At 41.9% G+C, this 22,922-nt stretch overlaps 1 protein-coding gene across 3 annotated transcripts in view; it reads left to right on the forward strand.

Moving 5' to 3' along the window:
- The window catches only part of hdgfl2 (HDGF like 2), a 69,347-nt gene extending 48,020 nt beyond the window's left edge, over positions 1-21,327 (forward strand). The window contains exons 7-16 of one of the 3 annotated variants that reach the window (XM_067968120.1): positions 3,339-3,612; positions 4,019-4,097; positions 5,341-5,659; positions 8,620-8,735; positions 9,785-9,855; positions 10,310-10,380; positions 12,408-12,509; positions 16,021-16,225; positions 16,938-17,076; positions 20,805-21,327. In XM_067968120.1, coding sequence (XP_067824221.1) covers positions 3,339-3,612; positions 4,019-4,097; positions 5,341-5,659; positions 8,620-8,735; positions 9,785-9,855; positions 10,310-10,380; positions 12,408-12,509; positions 16,021-16,225; positions 16,938-17,076; positions 20,805-20,901 — 1,473 coding nt within the window. In that variant the 3' untranslated portion in view covers positions 20,902-21,327. The remainder of the gene's footprint in view (positions 1-3,338; positions 3,613-4,018; positions 4,098-5,340; positions 5,660-8,619; positions 8,736-9,784; positions 9,856-10,309; positions 10,381-12,407; positions 12,510-16,020; positions 16,226-16,937; positions 17,077-20,804) is intronic. The other 2 variants (XM_067968122.1, XM_067968121.1) reach the window with 2 other exon arrangements.
- Positions 21,328-22,922: the final 1,595 nt, after the last annotated feature.

Raw genomic sequence — 22,922 nt, forward strand, 5'->3', positions numbered from 1 at the left:
TCCACAGCAGATCACCGGGGATCACCACCTGTCACATACTGTCAATCAGACTTACCTACCCTTTATCCCCATTCTCTCTCTCCTACCTTCCAACCAATTTCCAACCCAAGTCAAAAGGCTATCTCCAATTCTGTGCCCTCTCATTTTTGCTGATAAGTTTCCACACAAGAGATTATCAAATGCCCCCCGGAAGTCCGTGTAGATAACATCCATGGACACTCCCTTATCTACCTTATTAGTGACCAAAAAATTCAACTTTTTTTTTATTCGTTCACTTGCCTGGCAAGGCCAGCATTTATCGCCCATCCCTAATTGCCCTAGAGAAGGTGGAGATGAGCCGCCTACTTGAATCGCTGCAGTCCGTGTGATGAAGGTTCTCCCACAGTGCTGTTCGGTAGGGAGTTCCAGGATTTTGACCCAGCGATGAAGGAGTGGCGATATATTTCCAAGTCGGGATGGTGTGTGACTTGGAAGGGAACATGCTGGTGGTGTTGTTTCCATGTGCCTGCTGCCCTCGTCCTTCGAAGAAGCCTTGGCGAATTGCTGCAGTGTATCCTGTAGATGGTACACACTGCAGCCACAGTGCGCCAGTGGAGAAGGAATTGAATGTTTAGGGTGGTAGATGGGGTGCCATTCAAGCGGGCTGCTTTGTCCTGGATGGCATCGAGCTTCTTGAGTGTTGTTGGAGCTGCACTCATCCAGGCAAGTGGAGAGTATTCCATCACACTCCTGACTTGTGCCTTGTAGATGGTGGAAAGGCTTTGGGGAATCAGGAGTTGAGTCACTCACCACAGAATACCCAGCCTCTGACCTGCTCTTGTAGCCACAGTATTTATATGGCTGGTCCAGTTAAGTTTCTGGTCAATGGTGACCCCCAGAATGTTGATGGTGAGGGATTAGTGATTGTAATGCCGTTGAATGTCAAGGGGAGGTGGTTAGACTCTCTCTTGTTGGAGATGGTCATTGCCTGGCAGTTGTCTGGCGCAAATGTTATTTGCCACTTATTAGCCCAAGCCTGGATGTTGTCCAGGACTTGCTGCATGCGGGCACGGACTGCTTCATTATTTGAGGGGTTGGGAATGGAACTGAGCACCGTGCAATCATCAGCGACAATCCCCATTTCTGACCTTATGATGGAGGGAAGGTCATTGATGAAGCAGCTGAAGATGGTTGGGCCTAGGACACTGCCCTGAGGAACTCCTGCAGCAACGTTCTGGGGCTGAGATGATTGGCCTCCAACTATCACTACCATCTTCCTTTGTGCTAGGTATGACTCCAGCCACTGGAGACTTCTCCCCCTGATTCCCATTGACTTCAATTTTACTAGGGCTCCTTGGTGCCAAACTTGGTCAAATGCTGCCTTGATGTCAAGGGCAGTCACTCTCACCTCACCTCTGGAATTCAGCTGTTCTGTCCATGTTTGGACCAAGGCTGTAATGAGATCTGGAGCCGAGTAGTCCTGGCGGAACCCAAACTGAGCAGGTTATTGGTGAGTAAGTGCCACTTGATAGCACTGTCGACGACTCCTTCCATCACTTTGCTGATGATTGAGAATAGACTGACGGGGCGGTAATTGGCCGGATTGGATTTGTCCTGCTTTTTGTGGACAGGACATATGTGGGCAATGTTCCACATAGTCGGGTAGATGCCAGTTTTGTAGCTGTACTGGAACAGCTTGGCTAGAGGCGCGGCTAGTTCTGGAGCACAAGTCTTTAGCATTACAGCCGGGATGTTGTCGGGGCCCCATAGCTTTTGCTGTATCCAGTGCACTCAGCCATTTCTTAATATCACGTGGAGTGAATCGAATTGGCTGAAGACTGGCTTCTGTGATGGTTGGGATATCGGGGGGAGGTCGAGATGGAACATCCACTCAGCACTTCTGCCTGAAGATGGTTGCAAATGCTTCAGCCTTGTCTTTTGCACTCATGTGCTGGACTTTGCCATCATTGAAATCTGGCTCGTAACTCATTACTAAATCTAGTATGGCCTGTTCCCTTGTCGGTTCTAAAACATATTGTTTCAGAAAACTATCCTGGATGCACTTTAGAAATTCATTGCCTTTACAACGAGAGCTGTTTTGCATCTCCCAATCTATTTCAAAATTAAAATCTCCTATGATAACTGCTTTGCCTTTGCTACATGCTTCTCTGATCTCAGTATTTATGCATCCTGCTACTACATCATTGCTGTCAGGAGGCCTGTAGATAACTCCCACCAGAGTCTTGCCGATGCTCAGTGCCAGCATCAATGAGACAGTGCATAAGCTGCAGACAGTGCCAGCGACTCAGTCGTGAAACAGTAAACGGTAAAGCTGTGTTTCATTTTGTTTTTATTAAACCTCTTCTCTTCACCTGCAGTCTATCCAAATGGTCTAAGAAAATTTTATATTGTTTAATCTTTTGTGTCAAATTTGTAACTGATTTACTGGATTGTGTTACTTTTATTTTAAAGTTTACTCCATTGGGTTTTGTAGGTTAGAATTTTGGGAAAATGGAAGCCACATAGTTTAGCTCCTACTAAAAAGTCTGTTAACTTGCCCCAATTGCATCCTCCATGCTCATTTGAGGCTGAACCATATGGTATGCAACGCAAGTGTCCTCTTTGACTCTGACCTAAGCTTCAAATCCTGTACCCTATCTATAACCAAGACAACTTACTTCCACAATATTGCCTCCCTGTTCTCCTATCCCATCTTTTATCTTCACCTTTTGTTGCCCCCACTTCTCCAATGCCCCTTTTCACTGGTCATTCAAGCTCCAGCCTGTACAAACTCCAGCTGTTCCAAAATTCTGTGCTTGCTTCCTGTCCCACACTAAATTCTTGCTGACCTCCATTGGCTCCCTATACCCAATGCAACAAATTCAAAATCCTCATTTTAGAGGTTTTTCCATAACCTCACTCCACCCTCTCTCTGCAACCACCTCCAGCCCTTTGTCCGAGCCCATTCCCTTTGGTTCTTCAGCTGTGGCCTTCTATGCATCTCCCATCAATCCCTCTCTCTGCTTCAGCATTGGTGGCAGAGCCTTCACCGTCATGGTGCAACCTTTTGGAACTCATTTCTTAAACCTCTTTGCATTGCCTCCCTCTCTGCCTTTAAGATTCTTCTCAAACTTATCTTTTTGATTGTTCTTTCATTGACTCTCTCTCTGTGAAGCGTCTTGGGACATTTTATTAGTTAAAGGTGCTATACAAATGTCAGTTATTGATGACTGATTTACAAGCAGTCATCCAGTTTTTGGATGACTTATCAATCACTTAGACTTTGTCGCAGTTTGTGAATTTTTTCCCCCTCGATTAATAGGCTAGGTATCCATTATTCTCTGTATAAACCTTTCTAGAGGTATGATTCTGAGGAGGAGGAGGAGGAAGAGGAGGAGGAGGAGGAGGAGGAGAAGAAGAAGAAGGAGGCAGATGAGAAGGATGAGGATGAGGAGAAGGAGGCGACCGAGGATGAGGAGAAGGAGGCAGATGAGGAGAAAGATGAGGAGGAGGAGGAGGAGGAGGAGGAAAAGAAGCAGGTACAAGAGAAGGAAGATGATGACGATGAAGATTATAAGAGAGAATCTGACTCTGATGACTCTATAAAGAAACCTGCCAGAGGCAGGAAACCAGGTATCACAATGAGAGTTAATAGTTTCTGCATTCAGCAGTTATTTTCATAGCCACTGGTAATGTCCTAACATTGGCTAGTGGACGAATTTATTATTAGTTTAGTTATTTACGTACCTACGATTTAAACATTAAATTAATCGATTTGAGTTCTGTTACACATTATTAACATTTGTAACCTATCATTCCTATGGTGCATCAATTAAATAAAACAAAAATCTTACATAGATTATGTAGATTGCTGTTATTTTGACATCTACAATATCTGTACCTTTTTAAACATACTGTAGTGTAGTCATTATTATGTGAAAATATAGTGCTTTGTACAACGAACAAGTGAATTGCAAATGTCAGATTAATCACTGGTTCATTTCAGAGATGACCACCTCCATCTTCATTTTCTGTTCAGCAGCTCAAAAGAAGGCTCCTAAACCTCGAGGGAGGAAGCCAAAGATTGAGAGGTTACCTTCCGTCTCCAGCAGCCTCAGGTTAGTAAAATGGCCAAGAACGTTTGGTTTTGAAAATAGACCAATCTGAATTCCCAAAGCTACTGGACATAGAATGAGATGTATATTAATATATTAAGTGGAATTAAATTTTGGAAATTGTAAAGTATTGCATACACAAAGATTAAGATTGGGTATTATTGTAGTGTAGGTTACCTTGATACGAGCAGAATAACAAATTTTAAAAAAAAGTTTAAATGACTTATTTTGAAGTGCATTAGTCATTGCTCTTTAAATAAAGGTCCCTGCATCCCTTGGTGTTCCCTTTTTCATACAATCTACGGGCTTTTACACAGTAATACAACGTTATGGATATTGATTCATCCAGCCTATTCTTCCAAATTTCCCATCAGTTTTCTTACTGTGATTCCAGAACTAATAGCTCAGTATACCCCTCCTAATAGAAATTCATTCAACCAAACTTGACATTACTTAATCACTGCCATTTGATTTTATCTAGTCATCTAATCACTGCTACTTGATGCACCACAGGCTCTGACCCTTTAACCAGGTTTCTAAATATATATATTTTTTAAAACGACATCATATACTGCCCCAAAAGCCTTGTTCTTTGACTGGAGAAGCTACTTGGATTGTTTAATTTCACAACCCTGCCCGATCCCCATCACTCAGCACCACACCATCAGGAAAGATTTGCAGTTTGCCATTGGGCGAGCGGTACGTAAAAAATAATTGATACCTTTTTAAAGAAAAGCTAACAATGTTGTTTGCATGTTAGTATTTCTGTAAAGTAATTGTAGTAACAGCTTCATTTAGTTCCTTAAACTTGTACACGACTTGCAAGGATGATTTTCATTATTACGTTACGTGATGTTGAATTTAATACATTGCCAAGTGACTTACCATACACTCAAGTCAATTGTAGTTTACCAACCTCCACCCTCAGTGAGATCAACTAATTCAGTCAAGAAGGAGAATTAAACCTGGGGTCTAGTCTATGAGTCTATAGGTGAGTTATTTACCCACTGAGCAATCAGGCTAATTTGGAATGGAGCTCTGATATGGAGCAGAAACACCTCAAGCCAGTTTGTAATCCCAAGTAAAGGTGGGGTTTTACTTGGTAAAACCCCACCTTTTAATAATAACAAGCAATCATAGAAAGTACAGACAAAGAGGAGTCATTTGGCCCATTGCACCTGTGCTAGTTGTTTAGAAATCCCATATGAAAATATGTATGTGCCTTACATTTAGTGTTTCATTTTAGTAGTGATAGCGACAGCGATGCTGAGGACAAGATCAGTGACTGGAAAAAACGAGATGAGGAACGAAAGAGAGAGATAGAGGAAAGGAGAAAGAAACAGCAGGAGGAAGAGCTGAAGAAGTTGAGAGAAAAGGAAAGGGAGGAGGAGGAGGAAGAGAGGAGAAAACGAAAAGAAGAAAGAGAGAAAGAGGATGAAAAAGACAAAATAATTGATGAAGTAGACGTAATAAAGAAAAAAGAAGAATCTAAGAAGACCAAGAAAATTCGGGCTAAATCGAAATACTCCTCCGATTCAAACTCTGAGGTGGAAAAGGAAAAGGAGGTGACTATCTGTTCATATATATTCATTATTGGTTGGATTTAAAATGTTTTCGTTTTGTTCAGATTTCCATGCCAACGTTCCTGAAGATGCAGACTCATTGTTGGGTACAGTTCTGATACTGACCCAAGTTGCTATCTTAATTTGTGAGTCTACACTGAGTGTTGGCAGGCTATTTGGCTGTGGGTAGTAATAATGGTGGGAACATCTGGTTCACTAATGTCCTTTAGGGAAGGAAACCTGCCGTCCTTACCCGGTCTGGCCTACATGTGGCTCCAGACCCACAGCAATGTGGTTGATTCTTAATTGCCCTCTGAAATGGCCTAGCAAGCCACTCAGTTGTAAAATCTCGCTACGAAAAGTCACAATAAGAATAAAACCGGACGGACCACCCGGCATCAGACCACTAGGCACCGGACACGACAAAGGCAAACCAAGCCCAGTCGACCCTGCAAAGTCCTCCTCACTAATATCTGGGGACTTGTGCCAAAATTGGGAGAGCTGTCCCACAGACTAGTCAAGCAACAGCCTGACATAGCCATACTCACAGAATCATACCTTTCAGCCAACGTCCCAGACTCTTCCATCACTATCCCTGAGTATGTCCTGTCCCACCGGCAGGACAGACCGACCAGAGGTGGCGTTACAGTGATATACAGTCAGGAGGGACTGGCCCTGGCCCTGGGAGTCCTCAACGTTGACTCTGGAGCCCATGAAATCTCATGGCATCAGGTCAAACATGGGCAAGGAAACCTCCTGCTGATTACCACCTACCGCCCTCCTTCAGCTGATGAATCAGTCCTCCTCCATGTTGAACATCACTTGGAGGAAGCACTGAGGATAGCAAGGGCACAGAATGTACTCTGGGTGGGGGACTTCAATGTCCATCACCAAGAGTGGCTCGGTAGCACCACTACTGACCGAGCTGGCCGAGTCCCGAAGGACATCGCTGCCAGACTGGGCCTGCGGCAGGTGGTGAGCGAACCAACACGAGGAGAAAACTTACTTGACCTCGTCCTCACCAATCTACCTGTCCATGACAGTATTGGGAGGAGTGACCACCGCACAGTCCTCATGGACATGAAATCCCGTCTTCGCACTGAGGACACCATCCAACGTGTTGTGTGGCACTACCACCGTGCTAAATGGGATAGATTCAGAACAGATCTAGCAGCTCAAAACTGGGCAACCATGAGGTGCTGTGGGCCATCAGCAGCAGCAGAATTGTATTCCAGCACAATCTGTTACCTCATGGCCCGGCATATTCCTCACTCTACCATTACCAACAAGCCAGGGGATCAACCCTGGTTCAATGAGGAGTGTAAAAGAGCATGCCAGGAGCAGCACCAAGCGTACCTAAAAATGAGGTCCCAACCTGGTGAAGCTACAACTCAGGACTAAGCATGCTAAACAGCGGAAGCAACATGCTAGAGACAGAGCTAAGCGATTCCACACCCAACGGATCAGATCAAAGCTCTGCAGGCCTGCCACATCCAGTCGTGAATGTGGTGGACAATTAAACAACTAACTGGAGGAGGAGGCGCTGCAATCATCCCCATTCTCAATGATGGCGGAGTCCAGCACGTGAGTGCAAAAGACAAGGCTGAAGCGTTTACAGCCATCTGTGCTGTAAATTTTATGTAATTCTATGTAAAATATATCACAGTATCTGAATTTGCTTTAGAACAGTGCCCAAGATCATACAGTTAGCAAGGTTATTCTTCCAGTTTGTTTTCAGTGTATCACAGTTAAACTTTCATCCAGGAACATTAAGGTTATTCCACTAACCTCTTATAAGATCAGGCATGTAACCTCGTCAGTCAGTAGATTGGCTGCTTAACTTCCTCAGGGATGTTTAGCCCCACCTCTCAGAATGTGTGCAGCAAGTCATTGTTCTTAATTAATTTTTTATTTAAGATTTTCAAATATTTTCAGAAGTCAGCAATAAAAGGGTGGAAAATAGTGCAAACTGACCCAACAGTGACCAGAAGGACAAACATGCAACACTGTGAGGAACTGGCATCAAATGCCACACATCGCCATATACCATTTCCCCCCCCCCCCTTTCCTGTTCTTGTACTGCCCATATTACTTTTCCTGGACTTAAATATGAAAAAGATTTAACCAGTCTATTGGCTTGGGTTGCCCAGTGAAAAGAATTAGTCCAACTCCAACTTAAGGATGCAATTTCACTCTAGCTATCAGTTTGAGACTGGTAGCTGCAGTTTTTGTTTCAGCCAGGTCGTGCTCTGTTTATACCACCTGGCTGAAACTTAAATTCTGCTGTCCAGGAGAGAGCTGTATGTAGTTACATTTTGAATGTTTAGATGGTGTGCGTGGCAGTGTCTGCATTCTCTAAACATTTCATTAAATTGCATGCAAGTTGAAGAAGTGTTGAGGAGATCCAAGGAACCGCCAGGCACTTTTTACACCTGGTTTCACATTGTATTAGCTGTGCTTTCTGGGAGAGGAAGTCTCACACTGCCTCTATGTGACACTGAACAAAGAGCCTCAGTCCACTGTAGACTGGCATCAGTTCGGGCTCTGATTCTGGATTTATACTACAAACTTTTGCACGAGTGCTAAAGTTGTAGTGTAAATGTCCTCCGAGATACCTTGGTTACAAATATAAATTTGTATTGATTGCGAAGTACGCTTGGAGAGAGAAGAGAGAGGGGTTGATACTTCATAAGACAAGTTTTTTGCCTGCTTTCAATCATATTGGTAGGCAGAGCATCTCTATACTGGTAAATCCTAACTTATCTTTTGGAAAGGATTAATGCATATGGAGATGCAGTAAATCTAGGAAAAACAGGATGCATTCTAGAAAATGTGGGGTAGGAGTTTGGTATCCTGCTTTGCTGCATTGCCTGCATTTTATAGTGTGTATTTTTTTAAAGTGTTGTCACTACATATAGTGATAGGAAAGTGAATGGACTCACATCACTTTTTATTGTTTACAGGTGAAGAAAAGGTCTAAGAAACCACATCCCGAGCTCTCAAATAAACAGAATCAACAGAAAAAAGAAAAAGAACAAAAAGAAAGAAAACGTAAGATGGAAGATCGGCACAAAGAAAGGTGCGTTGTGTTTTGTACTTCTATAACTGCAACAAGTCAGCCTCCAGCACACTTCTTTATCCAGTGGTATAACCAAAGCGATCAAAAATCTGTTCAGCATCCAATTTTTCAGTAAAACACTGCCTTCCTAATACTGGAGGAAGTTCTGGGTCATCCAAGACTTGATGTTGAACAAGCACCACCTTCTCGAGGGCAATTAGGGATGGGCAATAAATGCTGGCCTTGCCAGGGACGCCCACATCCCATGAACGAATAATTAAAAAAAAAAGCAATCAGGTCCCTCGGATAAGGAGGGCAAAATCAGCCAAAGTTCCCACAACAGTCATAATCCAGCACGTGCATTGTCCCAGCTAAAGATAGGATTGGCCTTGGCTGTGATGCTCTCACGAAAGAGTAAACTACTCACACATGAAAAATAGCCACTTAGACGAGGTTCTGGTGGACCGCTATAGCCCCTGGAACCGCAGCCCAGTAAGAAGTTATGCTTTCCAGAGAGGAGGTGAGAAAATCTGTCAGCTGTGTGGTAGCACTCTCACCTCTGAATTAGAAGGTTGTGGGTTCAAATCCCACTCCAGGGACTTGAGCACAAAACCTAGGCTGACACTCTAGTGCAGTACCGAGGGAGTGCTGCACTGTCGGAGGTGCAATCTTTCGGATGAGACGTTAAACCGAGTCTCTGTCTGCCCCCTCAGGTGGACGTAAAAGATCCCGTGACACTATTTTGAAGAAGAGCAGGTATGTTCTTCCCGGTGTCCTGGCCAATATTTATCCCTCAACCAATAACATTTTTTTTAAAAATTATCTGGTTATTATGACATTGATGTTCGTTGGACTGTGCAGTACTCAAATTGGCTGCCACGTTTCCCACATTACAACAGTGACTATACTTCAAAAAAAGTAGTTAATTGTCTGTAAAGTGCTTTGGGGCACCCTGAGATCACGAAAAGCAATATATAAGCGCAAGTCTTTATTGTTTTGGAATATGAAAAATGTTGCTTCTGAAACTCAAGTCTGAAGTTACTGATTGAAGAGTTTTTATTTTTCTGCAGGGCAGCCAAAGCAGAAAAGGAAAAGAAGAAAGAAGAAAAGTTGCAAGTTAAGAAAATAGAAAAGAAAAAAGGTGCATACCTCGTGGGATTTAAGTTCGTTGTGGAGATGCTCAAGTTAGACTTGCATGGTGGCCTAAAGGATACTTTATATTTTGTGGTGGAGTAGCCTCTCCAGAGAATCTGTGGATCTGAAGTTTTGCAGTTACAAAGAATCCTTTTATAAGCTGACAGCAGCATGATATTAATCTACCAAGCTTGTCTTACACTCTTAAGTAACCAGACCACTAACTCCTGGAGTAAGTCTCCTGGCTCTAATGAGGAACAATAACACCACTCTAAATGAGCTGAATCTGAGGCAGGTCCATGACTCACGTGCATGAGTACACACATCACCCCTACAGCTTAAACAAATGGCGGAGACTGAGCTGAGCATTTGCTAGTCTTCTTGCTGCCTTCCTCTCGCGGTTTATAAAGGCGTATTGTGGAAGATTGAACACATTTCTGATAACTTTCTTTATTTAACAGAGATGACGGCAGAACAGAAGCTTCAGAAGATACACACAGAGATTAAGCATGCTCTGAAGGTTGACAATCCTGTGAGTATCAGGAAAAGACTTATGTTGAAGGCCAGACTTTGTTTTTTTGTTGGGCAGGGGTGGGCTGATGTGGAACTTGTATAGGATTTAAAGTAAACTTTTTAAAATCTAGACATTGAAAGGGCCCCAGCCACTTAAAAGTTGAAATCAATTAATGTAAAATTTTTAATTATTCTACTTGATGGTTAATTTTTTTGTTGAAGTTATGCAGTTTTTTTTTAACAGCTCAAACGCTTCACAATCTATATTCGTGTCTATTTATATCAGTTCATGTTAGGAAGAGAAATCCTATTTTAAGATGTGTTCAACCAGGGATGCCCAATCTTTTGGAGCTTGGGGCCAGATACATGTGTCAAGAGCAATGAATGGGTTGCCATGATTATGCAAAAGTACAGGTTGCCATCCACAAAAATACGAGCTTCCATGCAAATAAGAAGTGAGATCCCAAGCACAGTTGAAGTGATCTCCCACCTCCTCCCTACACAAAAGGCAAGGACCCCCAGTCCCAAAAAAGGTGTTTTGGGAATTTTGACTATTTAATCTCAGAGGACTTTCAGGTAATCCATATTAAGATATTGCTATTAAGTTAAATTCAGTTCAACTGAGGTTAAGTTCACAACATACAGCTTTTGGGAATGTGGATTAGAATTCAGCACAGAAAGAATTAGACTTGTTAAAGTGTCTACCCAGGATGATATTTCTCACGTACCAAATCAGTTTGAGACAGTGAGGTTCTTCAACACATCTCGGAGAAAATTGGGTGTAATGTTTCAATGGCTTTATTCGTGCGAGCCCAACAAGGGTGGGGCGGGTGGTGGGGATGCTGACTGGGAACCTCATGCATAGGATGGTGGCAGCACGGGTGAGGGTCAGAGGTCAAGCTTTTCGCTTCCTGCCCCGCCAAGCAAGCACACTGAGGGAGAGTATATGGACGGTCTGTGAGGGCAGTTACGGAAATAGATCCGCGAAGAGAAAGCTCCCATCTTAGACCTAGTGTGACTAGATTCTGGGAGAATGCTAGTCGGAAAATATTTAGCCCGCTAAATGGGAATAGTGTGGAGTTTCTATGTAACGAGGAGCGTTACAAAATAAGTTTAAGTCATTGTAATGATTACGCTGTTCATTTAAATATGTAAAATAAATTAGTTTATTGTTTTGTAATTGGCCTCATCTCACTAGAGTGTTCAGGCACCTTCCAGAAGAAACACTGAGAGGACATGTGCAAGGTTACAGTATCTGATTCACAGAACAAGGGATTTTCTTGTTGCGACCCATGGGTCATGTATTATATGACCAGATATTGAGCAGTAAACGTAAAGTCCTGATCGTAAACACTGCTGGCCCACTTAGAGGGAAGACTAAAAGATGCTGAACCCAAGAGATTACATAGCGCAGACTCGAAATTTATAACCTGCACCCCATGTACACAAAACAAGACCCCCATTTCCCCTAATTCTGTAGAACGAATATCACTCGCCTTGTTAAACACAGAATTTACAACAAAGAAACCAAAATTGGAAGGGAAAGAAATTGAAGCTTCAAAGTGAAATATGATGTGCTGTTACTGCATTACCCATTGATGAATTGTTTTTCTTTGCATAAAAATAAAGCATCTATTTACTCTGTGGAGAATGAGCGAGCAGGACAAGTCACTTCCCTGTTGACTGAAGTTTGGGTATTCAGGCCATTCAAATACACTGTTCATAGACAGTCACTGGGTGGCACCATTGCTCGGGTTTTATGTGTATAAGTCACAGGCCATTCCCGGTCTGCATGGGGAAGCAGCAATTGCTATCATCCAATTGCTATGCCAAATACAGTGATGTGTAACAGGAACTGAGGGAAGCCAGAGCACTCTTCGAAGCTGGGGATGCACAGCAGCTTGTGATGGTTGGCATAGGAACAAAAACTAAGTGAAGAGGGATACTGAGAATCTACTGGAAAGTAACTGAAAGCTAAGCAATCAATGCACAGAGGCCAGAATTGTTACCAAATGCTTTAACTCTTTAACTCCTTTTGTGTTGTAGGATGTAAAGAAGTGTGTGGAGGCATTGGAAGAACTACGAACACTGCAAGTCACTACGCAGCTTTTGCAGAAACACAGTGATCTGGTTGCAACACTAAAAAAAGTATGTTTGTTATACTGTGTTGTTATTGATGTCTGCAGCACTTGAACCTAATTCAGCTCTGTCACTCTCATTATCTTGTAGTGTGGGGTTATTTATTTGTACATTAAATTGTTTGAAAACTTAGTGTAAGTAATGGTGAAATAAGTTTATTTTGGTGCTCGTTTTGTCATTTTCCTGCATTTAATCAAGTGTTTTTAATTCTGCGTAAGTTAATATTCTGGTAGTAGTGGGTGGACTACTCACACAATAATGTCTGCAACACTGACTTGTGTTTAAGGTGGACAGTTTGATTTTGGAAGTTTGCAAGATAATAAATATAGGTTGAGATTTTGATGGAGTGAGATGGTGCTGGAGGTTGTACCACTACTGCTTAGTTCTCAATCTGAGCTAGAGGTCTCCAAGTAAAGATGATGGTGTTTTCTGGTAGGGGGCATGGAAAATAGTCAGCAGACTCCAGGACACACAAATCTGAATAACATGCCCCTCATTACTTCATTTATTTTTTTTAAAAAAGGAGCGATTTTAAAATTTGTCAACAAATTGAGAGGATGCAGTGCAAAGAGAAAAGGGTCTTGCGTAGACCGGCACCCTTATAAATAGTACCACACTGTGGTGTGCTCCTACCCCAGCTTAATTCATTTAAACATGAAGAATAGCCATTTAAAAGAACCCAGAGGGCAGTTAACACCTGTAGAGCCACAACCCAGCAACAGTCAGCACTTTCAGAAGAGGGGAGAAATATTGGGGCAGGCAATATTTCTTTTTCTTATTAGTTGCATTCAAAAGCCATTAAAACTCAATTGTTCCCTCTGTTATATTTTTGGGTCTTTTTCTACCCTTACTCTAGATTTTTTTTTTTTGGCCTGCATATCTTAGATCACTGTCATAGATGAGTCCCAACTCCCTATGCTTTCAAGAGCATCTTCACTAAACTTGATTTATAGGTAAGCTTTTAGTAATATGCCCAGGATAACGAACAGAAGAATTTTTCTGTTAATTATTTTAGCTACTGGAATTATCCTATGCCTCTGTAGGATCGTTCTCCTGTCTTTGATAAGCAGTAGAGCATCACAACATTAAATCTCATTTTGGGGTCAAATTATTATTTAACAGATAAATGAGTAAATAACAGTAATGTATCACTAGTACGCAAGGCCTCCTACCCGAACTCCAGGCCTAACTAAGCTCCAGAAACCAAAACCAAACGAGCTACCTAAACGTGCAGATTGCTCTCCATGCAAATGCGGTCATGCCAAGAAAACTGATGTATCGATGCATTTCTCCCACCAACACTGTGCAATCACTGTACAGTGGCTTCATAAAATATATATGTGAATGTACTGCTTAAAAATCCAATTTAAAAAAAATTAAGTTTATAAGATTTTCTTCACACCAGTTGCACAACAGGTGTGAAGCTGGAGCAGTGTGAAATGCTCTCATACTGTGGGTAGTATAACTTGGGAGTGAGGAGTGAAGTTGCTGTGATCAAATTCTGACATTTTATTTCGAAGCAAAATCCGAACCACTTCGTATTGATAGAATATATTGCTTATTCTTGCATCAGCTGGGCTCAGTTGATGGCTTGCTTTTTGAGTTAGATGGTTGTGGGCTCAAGCCCCATTCTGGGACTTGAGCTCTAATCTATGCTGATACTCCAGTATGGTACTGAAGAGGTGCTGCTTTGTTAGAGGTGCTGTCCTTCAGTTGAGAAATTAAACTGGGACCTTGTGTGCCTGTTGGAGTGGCTCAGGTGGATGTAAAAGGTCCCATGTCAGTATTTGAACAAGTGGAGGGAGTTTTCTCAGTGTCCTGGCCAACGCCACACATGTTTACAAAAACGTACTGACTGAATTACATTTGAAGTGCATCGTGTAAACTGGGACATCTTGAGAGATGTGATAAAGAGTCATATGAATGTTATTTCTTCTATAACCATCCTATAACATACTTATTCATTTAATTTAAAAATTGAGGATAGAGTAGAATAGTGCATGTACTTACTGTTTTGAGTATAAACGAGTTTTTCTTAAGAGCCTCTTTCGTGTTTGAATTGTACAGACTGAGCAATGAAATATTCAGCAATCTAGTGAATTATAAAAGTAACGAATCAAAGTAAAATTCTACGAAGAGAGAAAAATCCTTCTATTTAGCTCTTCAAAAGGATACTAACTTGCATTTATATAGCGCCTTTAGTGTAAGAAACATCTCAAGGTGCTTCACAAATAAGTATAAGGAAAACAGATGGCGAGCCAGAAAGGAGAGATTTGGATGACTGAAAGCTTGGCAGGCTTTGAGTTTTTAAAGGGAGAGAGCCAGAAAGGTTTAGGTTGGGAATTCCAAAGAGTAAGACTGAGGCAATTGGATGCTCTCCATAAAGAACGGAGTGTTTGGGAAGAGATGCAGGGTTGGTGGAGATTGCAGAAATAGGGTGTGGCAAAGCCACGAAGAGATTTATAGATGCAGGTAAGGAATTTAAATGTGATGCATTGAAAGATTGGAATGCAGTGTAGTTCAGTGAAAGATGGCAGTGTTGGGTGAGTGGGGCAGAACACATGCACCAGTTTTGAGCAAGTTAGAGTTTGTGGAAGATGGGAGGCCAGCAAGGAGATCATTGGAATAGTCGGATCTGGAGGCGGTAAAGGTATAAATAAGGTGGATGTGGCTGAAGTAGGAATGGAGACGGGCAGTGTTGTGGAGGTGGAAGTAAACGGTGTCAGAAAGGGCGTGGGTTTAAAGATCAGCGCAGGATCGAACAGGACGCTAAGATCACAGATGCTCCATTTCAACATAAAAGGTTGCCATCTAATTGCTAAACAAATTATTTTGTAGATAACACTTACATACACAGTATTTCTTCTCTTGCATTTCTTAATCACTTTGGCAGCTGTGCTAGTCTTAACTATATCTCTTGGAAATTCCAACTGACTCTCTCCAACTCAAACAGCTACAGCTCTTTAAATATTCCTGGAAACAGTTACTGGGATTTCCTGGAAGTGAATAACTGTTGATCACATTCAAAAATAAGTGGCAATTACACACAGAATAAATCACACCAGTTGTTTGTTTGAAAGTAACGTGAATCCTCCCTCAAGAGTTGGAAACAATTGATGAAACACACATCATTTGTATTGCATTAAGCTTGGGACGAGATTCTGACTCTCTCGTTTTTTTTTTAAACCCCTTATGACTAAGTGACTGAATTAATCGACCTCTAGCAACCTAAAGCAAGAAATAATTGCTTCATTTTTGTCCACCATCCACCCCCTGCAGTCTGTCTTCCTGAATTCACCTAGGCTATTTGAAGAGTCACATAATGAAGCTGAGTTATTTCCCCGAAAGGAGAGTTGAGAGAACTGGAAAATGTTGACCTGCACCATCCCCATCTATATTTTTGAGGGTTGTAGTGAGAATTCTGAGACCGCCCTAAGAAGTACATAAAATGTAGTGTTGCTCTGTTGTGTTGGACCACTCTAACTCATTGTGTCTGTATATTGTTGGCAATGTTTTCTAGATACGCCGCTATAAAGCCAGTCAGGAAGTCATGACAAAAGCAGGTGAGATCTACAGTCACTTAAAGTCCATGTTTATGGGAGGAGATGATTCTGCCAACAGTACACTGAAGAAGACTCATTCTGACCAGGAGCAGCAGAAAGATAACAAAACCAAAGAGGAGGAGAAAGAACCAGAGAACAACATGAAGGAGAAGCAGGATTCAGGTGAGTGTTGTGTAGGTGGTACACTGTGGTGCAGGCTGTGGCTGGGTGCTAATGTCTGTTACCCCTCATAATCTCCCCTTCCATGACTCGGTATCCATTTCCCTGTCTCTTTGTATCTGTGAAATATCTTGGGATGGTTTTTTATGTTAAATGTGCCATATAAATACAAATTGTTGTTAGGGTTAGCATAGCAATCACATCCCTTAACTTGTCAGGTTGATTATGTTCTGATGTTGGTTCTTAATTTTAGCATGGCTCTTGGTTCATGGAGGATGCAATTAAAACATTTCACATCTTTCCCTTATGGTTTAATGTATAATTGCATTGCTTGGTATGGTACTGGGTTACTCACTTGAATAGTACTGCGTTTGAGAGTTAGCTGGTCTCTGGCAGTTGGGGCAGTGCACTTGGCATGCACTTGGGCCAGGGAGGGAGATAATTGTACCCTTGCTGTTCGTCCAACAACCGGTGCTGAAAAGTGTGTGTGTGTGTGTGTGTGTGTGTGTGTGTGTGTGTGAGACGGATGGACCCGGCTTGACGCATGGTCACCTCGACCGTCAGTGTTCATTATCAAGCGGGAATACCTGAATATGTGGAGACCCAACTTAAGAAGCGAAGGCAGAATCTCAGTTTATGTATTGTACTAGTTTATCCCTGAGCTAGGTTAATCTTCAAAACGTCTGAAGTTGATCTGTTTTCTCCAACGAATTAGCAACAGATTCATCTACTGCAGTAAATGGAGACACAGTGTCTCAGAAGAATGAGATGCTCCCAGAAAACCAGGCACAAGATCAGTCACGGACAGAGGAAGAGAAGAATACTGCGGAAACATTGGTTGATAAACAGAATAGGTGAGTGTGACATAGACAACAGCAAGTAATTCCTCCACATCCTTGATGCTGCTCCTCATTGTACTTGAACCATTAGCAGTTTCTATTCAGCTTGGCTCAGTTGGTAGAGACTCTCTCTCTCCTTTTGTGTCAGATGTTTGTAGATTCAAGCCGCATTGTGGACCTGAGCCCATAATCTGGGCTGACATTTAATTGCAGTACTGATGGAGTACTGCACTTTTAAAGCTGCCCGTGCTGGTAGTTCGGGGGAAGTGGCCCTGGAAATAGTGGATGCATTGGTGGTCATCTTCCAAAATTCTATAGACTCTGGAACAGTTCCTACAGATTGGAGGGTGGCAAATGTAACCCCACTATTTAAAAAAAAGAGGGAGAGAAAAAACGGAATTACAGACCAGTTAGCCTAACATCAGTAGTGGGGAAAATGCTAGAGTCGATTATAAAGGATGTGATAACAGAACGCTTAGAAGGCATTAACGGGATTGGACAAAGTCAGCATGGGTTTATGAAAAGGAAATCATGCTTAACAAATCTACGGGAGTTTTTTGAGGAGGTAACTAGTAGAATAGATAGGGGAGAACCAGTGGATGTGGTGTACTTGGATTTTCAGAAGGCTTTTGATAAGGTCCCACACAAGAGGTTGGTGTGCAAAATTAAAGCACATGGGATTGGGGGGAATATACTGGCATGGATTGAGAATTGGTTGACAGACAGGAAACAGAGAGTAGGAATAAACGGGTCTTTTTCCAGGTGGCAGGCAATGACTAGTGGGGTACCGCAGGGATCAGTGCTTGGGCCCCAGCTATTCACAATATATATCAATGATTTGGATGAGGGAACTGAATGTAACATTTCCAAGTTTGCAGACAACACAAAACTGGGGTGGAATGTGAGCTGTGAGGAGGATGCAAGAGGCTCCAATGTGATTTAGACAAGTTGGATGAGTGGGCAAGAACATGGCAGATGCAGTATAACGTGCATAAATGTGAGGTTATCCACTTTGGTTGTAAAAACAGAAAGAGACAGATTATTATCTGAATGGTGATAGATTGGGAAAAGGGGAGGTGCAACGAGACCTGGGTGTCCTTGTACACCAGTCGCTGAAAGCGAGCATTCAGGTGCAGCAAGCAGTTAGGAAGGCGAAAGGTATGTTGGCGTTCATTGCAAGAGGATTTGAGTACAGGAGCAGGGATGTCTTACTGCAGTTGTACAGGGCCTTGGTGAGACCACATCTGGAGTATTGTGTGAAGTTTTGGTCTCCGTATCTGAGGAAGGATGTCCTTGCCATGGTGGGAGTGCAACGAAGGTTTACCAGACTGATTCCTGGGATGGCAGGACTGACGTATGAGGAGAGATTGGGTCGACTAGGTCTATATTCACTGGAGTTTAGAAGAATGAGAGGTGATCTCATCGAAACATATAAAATTCTAACAGGACTAGACAGACTAGGTGCAGGGAGAATGTTCCCGATGGTTGGGGAATCCATAACCAGGAGGCACAGTCTCAGGATATGGGGTATGCCATTTAGAACCGAGATGAGTAGAAATTTCTTCACTGAGGGTGGTGAACCTGTGGAATTCTCTACCACAGAAGGCAGTGGAGGCCAAGTCATTAAATATATTGAAGAAGGAGATAGATATATTTCTTAATGCTAAAGGGATCAAGGGATTATGGGGAAAAAGCAGGAACAGGGTACTGAGTTAGACGATCAGCCATGATCATTTTGAATGGCAGAGCAGGCCTGAAGGGCCGAATGGCCTATTCTTGCTCCTATTTTCTATGATTCTACATAAAACATCCTGTGGCATTATTTGAAGAGTTCTCCGTGTCTTGGCCAACATCACATTTGTTGTCTGAGACCTTGTGTACAAAATGGTCTGATGCATTTGCCTACATAACAATGACTACACTTTAAAAGTAATTAATTGGTTGTGAAACTTTTTGGAACATCCTGAGGATGTGGCACTAAGATAAATGTTTAGTTTGTTCATTCTTCTATCCATGTCAATACAGAAATATGGACCATCCAGTAGGGACCAAAGATCCATAATCTCCAACTTCAACCGAAAGGCCAAATCTATACTAGTTGAGGGTATGGGTCTGATGTCAAAGATCCATTAGAAAATGTTGAAAATAGTCATCCTTGTCAGACACAAGACCTTTTGAGATATTGTTGGAGTTAGGTTAAGGATTTGGGTGTCAAAAATGACTTTAAAAAGTGTAAATGAAGGAGCTCATTACTGCATTTCTGTGTGAATAGGAAGAAAGAACATGAATGTATATAGCGCCTTTCACAACCTCACTACGTCCAAAGCGCTTCACGGCCATTGAAGTACTTTTGAAGTGTAGTAACTTATAATGTAGGGAAATGCAGCAGCCAATTTGCGCAAAGCAAGGTCCCAGAAACACACATGAGATAATGACCAGAAAATCTGTTCTAGTGACGTTGGGTGAGGGATAAATATTGGCTGGGACACTGGAAAGAACACCCCCGCTCTTCGAATAGTGCAGTGCGCCTTCAATGCTGCACTGAAGTGTCAGCCTAGATTATGTGCTCAAGTCTGACTCAGAGGCGAGAGTGGTGCCACTTAGCCAAGGCTGACTCCATAAATCCCTGGAATAGTGTTTTGCCTTTAGTTATCTTCTAGCTGTGTAGTTCCTATAAAAAGTTAAAACCAGTTGATCAGAAAAGGTTGTTTAAATAATATTTTCCATTTATTTTCTTCCAATTTGCCTCTGACTGCATATCATTCCCTCACTCCCTTGGATATGTGGAAAGGCACAAGAGCATCAAAAGTTGATTCCCACCAAATTCCCATCCTTTTGAGAAAGCTCTGTGCCTGACCTTGGTGTCTTATCCAGTGGCCCAGCTGATAATCCACAAGCCGCAACCCTCTACGAGCACATTATAACACCATTGTGCCCAGCTACCAAGTCATTCGTGGGTTGCTAAACTTTCACTAAATGTCGTGTTTAGTTTGAGTTGTACTGGACTTTAAATGGGCAGTTCCTTTTGTTGTAATTTCAGTTTTTTGTCAGTCTTGTCTTTTTGCCTGTAACTTTCATTTGGTTCTTGTCACCTTTTTATTTTTCCCCTTTCTTAAATGTTTCCTCAAAACTTCCTCATGCACTGAGGTTCAAGCTGAGAAAATCTGTGATGTGCTACAGAGTAGAGAGAATACCCCCTCAAACCAAAGCTTAGTATCTCCTACAAACATTAACTTTTAGTCCTCTTCCCTTCCCCCTGTAAAATTTTCCTAGGCAGGAAATGTTGGTAGATTTCTCAACAGTGGGGGATATTTGTCAGATCAGGTTACTCAATAGCAATGAAGATTTGGAGATCCTGGCTGATTTCTTCTCCTCCTCCTCATGTAGACCAAAGGAAACTAATTGTAGTGCTTTGTTGCTTTCTTGGTTGATATCAGCTAACATAGCACAGACTGAGGATCAAATCCTGGACATTTAATCTGTGTAGATCAGCAGCACACCAGTGATTGCCAAGTGGATAAAGACACCCACTCAGCCATTGGCAAAGATTTAGTAAACATTTTTGTCTAATAATTTATAATAGTCAACATAATTTCAAAATAAATAAACAGAAGTGCTTGGCTTCTCCTAGGAGATGCTGGATTTAAGAATAGATTAAGCAGAGAAGATCTAGGCATGTCCCAGTGATTTTAACATTTTGTGTAGAGTAGAAATGATGCAGTGTTTTATCATTTCTCTTGTAGTGCTCCAGACGTATCTCAAGTGCTTCAATCAGATGACCAACACACCACCGACACAGAACCCATTCCAATGGAGATGGAGTCAGCCAACGAGAGCTGAGGCTTTGAGCCGTACTCGACTATGGGACATGTTTTAAAATCTGGGTTTCTTTCAAATAAGAACATTTGTCACTTGAATCGTCCTAGAAACTAGTAAAGACTGTTTGGTTTTGTTATCTGCCCACGTGAAGAAGCTGAAAGAGGTTACTTGCTATTCGGAGCTCTGTATTTCTTCATTTTGTTGAAAAGAGAAAACAAAAATATTGGTCTGCACATTTAACGTCTTTTTTTTTATCTTGAGCAGAGGAAGTGAATGTGACACAAAATGGCTGCTTTTTGGTGGATAAAGGCTATTGCCAGGAATTTCCTCGGGGGTTCTCCCGACCAGCGGAAATCCTGGATAGACATGTAAACAGTGTTCCTCCTGAAGCTATGGCGGCCAATCGGGAGAATCCCCGAGGAAACCCACGGTGGATGCTTTACTTGATTTCAGAGCGTGTTTGTTTTTTTTTACTTCTCGTGAAAATATTCGTTTGAGCTTTTTCTCAATCTGAAGTATATTCTCCATGATGGGTTGGCTCACAGAATTAGACAAAGAAAGTGTGTTTTTCTTTCATTTTCTCTTTTAACCACTTCCAGCTACAATGGCCTGTTTCACGGTTTCCCCAAGATGGCTAATTTCTCAGCCCCTACCTACCTAACTTTTTTTAAAAAAAGAACTGATTATGTAGAGATTTCAGTTTTATGTCATTGTAAAGTACAGCTTTGTAACCAGTTATTAAAGTTTGACCTTGTGGGAGTTTTTACGTGATGTTGGCACTGATGTAGTGAGCTCCCTTTTTAAGCTGCCTTTTGTGTTGAGAGTAAGGTGCGAGAGCAGCATTGCAGGGAGTCTCACAACTACTTATGGCCATTAATATTCTGAATTTTTTCCTCCCTCGTTTCTTCTAAACTCCAAATATGCCATTCTACATGCTCTTCCTTCATCCTTAAAATATTGAAATCAAGACGTGCCCCATCATCTCCTACTCTAATTCACATGACCTCAAAACTGTGGAACTCCTTATCTCCCATTGCCTTCCCTTCTTCCTATAACCTACAGACTTTCAAAACTCAATTTTGGCATCATCTAACCTCTACTTCTAATTGACCTTATCTCCACTTTCCGTCTTAACTGTGGTGGTCTGCACTGTGAGCCTTGACCTCTGGCTTTTGTTTGTTAATAATTTAAAAAGAAAAATCAAATCTGTTGTAAAAGACCACCAAGGAAAAAATGGCCTTTAGCAGGTTAATCCAGAAAGTTTTAAAATGCAAACTTTTGTATAAAAAAACATTTTGTGTGGAGTTTTCTTTGAGTTTGTTTTCTGCTAGTCATCAAAAGTTATTGAATATGATACCAACCTGTGGTAATCTGAACAGATTCTTAAGATGTCTCCAGTATTTGAGAGCTCTGTGTTTGTGAGTTAGGCTCTTAAAGGCAGTGTGTATTTTTTAAACTTTAGCGAAGAAAGTCTAACTTCAAAAATTGTGGAAGTTACTGAACAGAGACCACCACTTGTCTCTGAAGACTGTAAAACCCTGGAACCAAAAGTAAAAATTAATAATCCGATTACTGATATAAGACAATCTTACAGGGACACTAGCATTGCGTATGTGGTTGTGGAAAAGGTATCTAGGTACATTTTGGTGGAGTGTATTAATGCAATGTTGCCTTTGTGTTATGGCATTGCCACATAGGCATAATCTGTATTCTGAGGAGCTCAAAGACTCCTTGATCTAATTTCAACAAATGACTATGTAACAGTGTCTTTAGTTACAGAAAATTGTTATTAGGGCCCTTGTTCCTCTGAATTTCTTGTCATTCCTAAGTTCCAAATGCACCATCCTGCATGCTTCTCCTCCACCCCTCACCCACTCAGTCATTGTGTTGAAATCAGGACTCATTACACTTCATCTCCTGCTCTAATTTATTTTTTCTTAGGACCCTCAAAATTGGCTCTCCTTCAGTCTTTCCTTCTTCTGTTTAAACCCCTAGCTTGGTGAAAGTTGATGCCTTTTCTCACTGACACATTGGGAAAGCTT

The sequence above is a fragment of the Heptranchias perlo genome, chromosome 29 (assembly GCF_035084215.1).
Source record: "Heptranchias perlo isolate sHepPer1 chromosome 29, sHepPer1.hap1, whole genome shotgun sequence".
In the NCBI taxonomy this organism is placed as follows: Eukaryota; Metazoa; Chordata; class Chondrichthyes; order Hexanchiformes; family Hexanchidae; genus Heptranchias; species Heptranchias perlo.